At 35.5% G+C, this 7500-nt stretch overlaps 1 protein-coding gene across 1 annotated transcript in view; it reads right to left on the bottom strand.

Moving 5' to 3' along the window:
- Nucleotides 1–7500, bottom strand: part of LOC137621853 (probable cyclin-dependent serine/threonine-protein kinase DDB_G0292550) — a 66508-nt gene that overhangs the window by 1865 nt on the left and 57143 nt on the right. Inside the window, exon 4 of the mRNA XM_068352361.1 lies at nucleotides 1–848. This exon is cut by the window's left edge and continues 248 nt beyond it. Coding sequence (XP_068208462.1) covers nucleotides 1–848 — 848 coding nt within the window. The remainder of the gene's footprint in view (nucleotides 849–7500) is intronic.

Raw genomic sequence — 7500 nt, 5'->3', positions numbered from 1 at the left:
GAGTGAGTGACTTCGTTGCTAGAGTTCTCTTGCTTGAAGACATTTATTGGCGAGTAACTTTCTTCGTTGCTAGAGTTCTCTTGCTTGAAGACATTTATTGGCGAGTGAGTGACTTGGTTGCTAGAGTTCTCTTGCTTGAAGACATTTATTGGCGAGTGACTTTCATCGTTGCTAGAGTTCTCTTGCTTGAAGACATTTATTGGCGAGTAACTTTCTTCGTTGCTAGAGTTCTCTTGCTTGAAGACATTTTTTGGCGAGTGAGTGACTTCGTTGCTAGAGTTCTCTTGCTTGAAGACATTTATTGGCGAGTGAGTGTCTTCGTTGGTAGAGTTCTCTTGCTTGAAGACATTTATTGGCGAGTGAGTGACTTGGTTGCTAGAGTTCTCTTCCTTGAAGACATTTATTGGCGAGTGACTTTCATCGTTGCTAGAGTTCTCTTGCTTGAAGACATTTATTGGCGAGTAACTTTCTTCGTTGCTAGAGTTCTCTTGCTTGAAGACATTTATTGGCGAGTGAGTGACTTCGTTGCTAGAGTTCTCTTGCTTGAAGACATTTATTGGCGAGTGAGTGACTTCGTTGCTAGAGTTCTCTTGCTTGAAGACATTTATTGGCGAGTGACTTTCTTCGTTGCTAGAGTTCTCTTGCTTGAAGACATTTAGTGGCGAGTGACTTTCTTCCTTGCTAGAGTTCTCTTGCTTGAAGACATTTAGTGGCGAGTGACTTTCTTCCTTGCTAGAGTTCTCTTGCTTGAAGACATTTAGTGGCGAGTGACTTTCTTCCTTGCTAGAGTTCTCTTGCTTGAAGACATTTAGTGGCGAGTGACTTTCTTCGTTGCTAGAGTTCTCTTGCTTGAAGACATTTATTGGCAAGTGACTTTCTTAGTTGCTAGAGTTCTCTTGCTTGAAGACATTTATTGGCAAGTGAGTGACTTCGTTGCTAGAGTTCTCTTGCTTGAAGACATTTATTGGCAAGTGACATTCTTCGTTGCTTGAGTTCTCTTGCTTGAGGGTACACTTGGGCTCATTATTCGATCTTATTTCTCTTCCTCTTGTTTTGTTAAGTTTTTATAGTTTATATAGAAAATTTTTATTTTAATGTCGCTGTTTTTTAAATATTTTATTTTTTCCTTGTTTCCTTCCCTCGCTGGGCTATGTTTTCTGTTGGGGCACCTTGGCTTATAGCGTACTGCTTTTCCGTCTAGGGTTGTAGCTTAGCAAGTAATTATGATAATATTTGGCGGTTTTTTCTTCAACCCTAGAGACCGACAAATATTTGAAAGGGCAAAAAAAATATATCAACGTGCCTTTATTCCATTTTGTATGAGGAAAGCACAGTTGCCTTCTTTTTGAAGGACTTTCCTTTGACCCTGGGGTAGACCATAGTCCCGATCGGCTCCCTTGCCTGACATCGCTTATGTTCATGTGTTGTACCAGTCACCAGCGTCCTTCCTCCCTGGCGAGTGGAGTCCTGGCATAGTTAGGTCGACAGTTCAAGACGCGTGATATCTGATATTCCTATTAGTACATTTAATTTTATCCTTCATATAAGCAAGTTGGTTTCCATAACTGACATACTTTTTGATACGTGGAGAAATGTTAGTCACATTTGTGTTTTTGTAAAATAGTTGGTATTTGTGGTATGCACTATTCTAGAATTCTGCAATTAGTCCTGGTTATCATACGCTATTCAAGAATTCTGAAATTAGTCATGGTTATTATACAATATTCTAGAATTATACAGTTAGTCGTGGTTATTATACACTATTCTAGAATTCTGTAATTATTCGTAGTTGTTATACAATATTCTATAAATCTCTAATCAGTCGTGGTTATTATACACTATTCTAGAAATCTGTAATTAGTTATGTTTATACACTATTCTAGAATTCTGCAATTAGTCGTGGTTAAAATACAATATTCTAGAATTCTGCAATTAATCGTGGTTAAAATACAATATTCTAGAATTCTGCAATTAGTTGTGGTTATGATACACTATTCTAGAATTCTGCAATTAGTCGTGGTTATAATACAATATTCTAGAATTCTATAATTAGTCGTGGTCATAATGCAATATTCTAGGATTCTGCAATTAGTTGTTGTTAATATGCACTATTCTAGAATTATACAATTAGTCGAGATTATTGTACACTATTCCAGAATTCTGCAATTAGTTGTGGTTATTATGCACTATTCTAGAATTATACAATTAGTCGAGATTATTATACACTATTCCAGAATTCTGCAATTAGTTGTGGTTATTATACACTATTCTAGAATTCTACAATCAGTCGTGGTTATTATAGTTAATTCTATAATTCTCTAATCAGTGGTGGTTATTATACACTATTCTAGAATTCTTTATTTAGTCCTGTTTATTATAGAATATTCTAGAATACTCTGATTAGTCGTAGTTATATACTATTCCATAATTTTCTAATTAAAAGGAGATAAACATTGAAGGCGAGTTGAAGAAATGAGAGCCGAAGTATTTGTCGAGAATAATTCATCTCCTACTGTTTTATATTCAAGTGAAATACAGGGTGTCCCAAAATAATTTGTGCACGCTTTGGATTGTTACAACTTGTTCAATTTATTGATATTAACGTTGAAAACAGATTCCCAGAAGAGAAACAATGCACCGTGAAAAGGTAAGGATACATGGGGCAATTTGAGAATGTTAGAAGAAAATAATATCTTTTCCACGTTAATATCAATAAATTGAACAAGTTGTAACAATCCTAAGGGTGTATACATTATTTTGGGACACCCTGTATTTCCTTTTTTTTTTTACTGTGATTTGTGTTAGTTTCCGTGTTAGTCTCTTATACAATAATTGTGCTTAAATCATTTCCATTTAATTCCTTCCCAATCTGTATTATTATTACTTGCTAAGCTACAACACTAGATGCAAAAGCAGGATGTTATAAGCCCAGGGGCCCCAACAGGGGAAATAGCCCAGTGAGGAAAGGAAACAAGGAAAAATAAAACATTTTAAGAACTGTAACATTTAAATAAATATTTCCTGTATAAACTATGAACACTTTTAAAAAAACAAGAGGAAGAGTAATGGGATAGAATAGTGTGCTCGAGTGTACCCTCAAGCCAGAGAAGTCTAACCCAAGATAGTGGAAGACCATGGTACAGAGGATATAGCACTACCCAAGACTAGAGAACAATGGTTTGATTTTGGAGTGCACAATGCACTTAAGCCGGTTTTTAGTCATTTCTAAATTTGATTAAATTGTAGGTTACGTAATGACAATTTATGTAGCATCTTTACCATTCATTTCAGTTTGTCTACACTTAAAAAATGCCGCAATTTTAATCAGAAATTTTCCGTAAAGATATACTTTTCTCAGTCGTATTTCAGTAAAATACTGGCGACCGTAATTTTTACCTTACTTTGTTATTATATCTTACGGGTTTGTAAATATATCTGTTTTTAATACGTTAAATGCCTGGCAACATTTATACCAGGATTCTTTAAGGCATTATCATTATCATTATCATTTATTATTATTATTATTATTATTATTATTATTATTATTATTATTATTATTAGGTAAGCTACAACCATAGCTGAAAACGTAGGATGCTTTAAGCCCAAGGGGTTCAGTAGGGAAAAATAGCCCAGTGAGGAAGGTAAATAAGGACAGAATGGTGAGCCTGAGTGTACCCTCAAGCAAGAGATTCTCTGTACAGAGAATATGTTCATAGAAAAGTTATTCCATTAGAGATATACACCAGCTCATAATTTCAACTTAACATAGGATTAGTTTTGGTTAGTTATGGGAGACTCGAGTAGGAATGAATTATACTCAATTTTTTTTAATGAGTCGCATTTGCACCGCTATATGGGTCTACTTGTAATATTGATAACTATATTTCTTAGAGGAGTAACAATTTAAAGGTTTAAAGGCCACTCATGAATGACAGAGGCAAGGGATAGTGACAATGCCCTAGACACTGACCATATATCTATATGATCAGCACCCAAGCCGTCCCTCTACCCAAGCTAGGACCAGGGAAGGCCAGGCAATGGCTACTGATGACTCAGAAGGTAGACCTATATTCTCCCCTAAAATCCCACATCCTTAGCTCACGAGGATGGTGAGGTTGCAGACTCTACAAGGAACTATCGAGCTTGATCGGGACTCGAACCCCAGTCCTGCGATTGACAGTCAGGGACGCTTTCAATAGGCCAACACAGCCCTAAATTATGCCGATTAGATATTTAGGCTTGTATATATAAGACTGATACATACTTAGCTTTTAGATTTATTTAATGAAATTGAGTCAAAGGAATAAGAGTGAAAATATTATTGGCTAAAGCATCTCTTTTTATAAATTTTAAGAACACCTTTATTCCTTGTATTGAAAAAAAGGAGCATTCTTATTATAAAGCTTTGGAAAAAAAAAAACACAAACATCGTGTTAAACATAACCTCCTTCCAACTTCGTTGGCGGAGGTAACAATTTTCTTAAAAATACTGTATACTGTATTGTATAATTGGTTAAAAAAAAACACACACACACTCACGCACACACACATATAGGGGGCAAAACCTAAACTCCTTCCAACTTCGTTGGCGGAGGTAATTTTCTTAAAAATACTGTATACTGTATTATATATAACTCAGTTGTATTCAATTCTTTCTATAAAAATTTGTTTGAAAAAAATAAAGGAATTGCTTTTCTTGGTGACATTAATTAAAATGTAGAATTCAGTATATATATTTGATAAACATACAGATTTTATAGGAATAAATGACGTAGCTGAAAAATAAGAGTTGTAGAAATTAAATACAGATATGAAGAGAAATGTTACATTTTATATTCCATGAATTCAACATAAAAGGCTTAGAAGTACTGTATAAGAAAAATAGTACACGTGGCAGAAGGAAATAGATGGATCTTCGTAAAAAGTTTTTTTTTTTTTTTTTTTTTTTTGTGGATGCGATGAGAAAGAATAAAGAAAACGAAAGGTAGAAAAAGTATGTCTAATTCATATGAACAAACTTCAATCTAAATCATAAAAAAAGGAGAAAATGTTGCTCAGTAATGTTTGTTGATTAAAGAATAATATGATTTAGAGAGTAACTATAAATATGAAGAGAATAGGAAGGAATGGCGAGCGATTGTGACGCAGTCGAAGAACTAGAGCTCGTACAAGATAATATTTAAAACGATCTCTCTCTCTCTCTCGCTCTCTCTCTCTCTCGCTCTCTCTCTCTCTCTCTCTCTCTCTCTCTCTCTCTCTCTCTCTCTCAAGCACTCACAAACTGTTTAGGCATATTGTTTTTCGTATCTCCTTTTTTTTTTAAAGAAATCCTATTAAACCAGGATTAAATTTCCCAAACTTTAATATCTGTAAAACCCGAGATCAGTGAATAACAGAAACTGCTCTCCATAGCCCTGCATTCCCAGCCAATCAGACACGAAGCACCGAGAAGAGTTTCGAAGGAAATTAATCCCTCTTAGAGTTCCCCTCCTTAAGTTGCAGTGCCTTAAACCAGAGCGAAGACACCAATCTCCCCTGATGAGGGGAAGACACACTGATCCAGGGTTGCCAGTTTGGCCTTTTTCATGCAAAAAAAACTTCAAATTCGGCCTTTTTTAATTGACTAGCCTTTAGCAATATCACGAAAAAGGTTAGCATTAAATGCTATACTTTTGGCCTTTTAATTTTAATAGTTGGTTGCCCTTTTAAAACCGCACTTGATCAGAAGTTGGCCTTTTCTCATTTAGAAACCCTGGCAACCCTGCACTGGTGTTCCCAAATTGGAAGGCGACGGCTCGTTAATTAAGCACTCATCTCTAATTGGTCGCGGGACTCGTTAAGTCTTCCTCGTCTCTCTACTCGCTGGATCGAGCGTGATTGGACGGAAAGGGAGTGGGGGGGGGGGGGGTTTATGATATCCAAGATCCCTTGGCTGTGATATAGGTTTAAGATGAGTGTTGTCCCGGAAGGTTGGTGAATGCTGTTAGCCTGTATGGTTTTGAAGTAAAGTTGAGGTGGGTGATGTCAGTAAGATGAACCACACTCGCGTACATGTTTACACAGAAATATATAATCACTGACAGGCCGTGTATATATATATATATATATATACATGTATGTATATATATATATATATATATATACATGTATGTATATATATATATATATATATATATAAAACCCCACGTGAAAAAAGACGTTGGTCCCTTTGCACGCAATCCTTGTTAACCTCGTATAGAATATAGGCTCCTAACACTACGAGCCAATGATGGCATTTCCTATTGTGTTTCAGTCAGCTTTTTTTTTTTTTTGTGTGTGTGTGTGTGTGGAAAAGGTATCTAAAGTGTTACGTATCAGAAAATTGGGTAAGGATATTTTGGCTTGGGGGGGTTGCTTCAATTTTTGGTGATGTAAAAGAAAATAAACTTATTGTGATTATGTATTGTTTTTAAAAATAGTTCCAGGCACTTAATAGTTGTACTTTAATTAATTTAAGGGCTGCTATTCTGCTCCTGTACAGCAGGAAAACCCTACTCTCTACAGGACATCCACAGTTATTTTATCATGTTTGTTCGAAAGCATTCAACATTTCAAACCACATATTACTCATTTTTTGGTCAAATCCACAATATCAAAGGACTTACAGAACAAGGATGTATTCAGTTTCCTCTTGAAAGCCTTAATATCTTCAGTGTTTCAAATGTCTAATGGGAGCTTATTGTATAGTCTCAGAGCCGCATACTTAAAGGCTCTAAAAGCCAACAGTAGGTGTTAGAAAACATGGTAAGGAATATTTTTTGTTATTCAAATATGTTTATGCATTTAGCATTATGAAAAAAAATGCTTATAATTTATTAACTTGTTGCGAAATTAGGGCTGTGTTCTTAGTGAAACTAAGTAGTTATGTTACTCTGGTATGGCAAGGAATATTTCTATTGATTGTTTTTAATTTTCTTATGCAATTATTGGTATGAAAAACATTGCTTATGATTATCTGATTCTTTGCTAAAACAATGCTGTGCATTAGCAGCTTTTAATTATATTTTCATTTATGAATTGGTTATCTACTTTTTCGTTTTTTTTTATGTCATTCTTATATTTTATTGAATTTAAGAGTAACGTTTCAATCTAACAAACCATTTAGAAATCTTTCTCTCTCTCTCTCTCTCTCTCTCTCTCTCTCTCTCTCTGGTGCTGCCTATAATTATTTGGAAGTCTCCTTTGCGCTCTCTCTCTCTCTCTCTCTCTCTCTCTCTCTGGTGCTTCCCTATAATTGTTTGGAAGTTCCTTTGCTCTTCTCTCTTCTCTCTCTCTCTCTCTCTGGTGCTCCCTATAATTGTTTGGAAGTTCCTTTGCTCTCTCTCTCTCTCTCTCTCTCTCTCTCTCTCTGTGCTCCCTATAATTGTTTGGAAGTTCCTTTGCTCTCTCTCTCTCTCTCTCTCTCTCTCTCTCTCTCTGGTGCTGCTATAATTATTTGGAAGTTCCTTTGCGCTCTCTCTC

The sequence above is a fragment of the Palaemon carinicauda genome, chromosome 28 (genome assembly GCF_036898095.1).
Source record: "Palaemon carinicauda isolate YSFRI2023 chromosome 28, ASM3689809v2, whole genome shotgun sequence".
NCBI classification, from domain to species: domain Eukaryota; kingdom Metazoa; phylum Arthropoda; class Malacostraca; order Decapoda; family Palaemonidae; genus Palaemon; species Palaemon carinicauda.
Note: the sequence above shows the minus strand (reverse complement) of the source record. Positions and strands in the feature narration are given on the sequence as shown.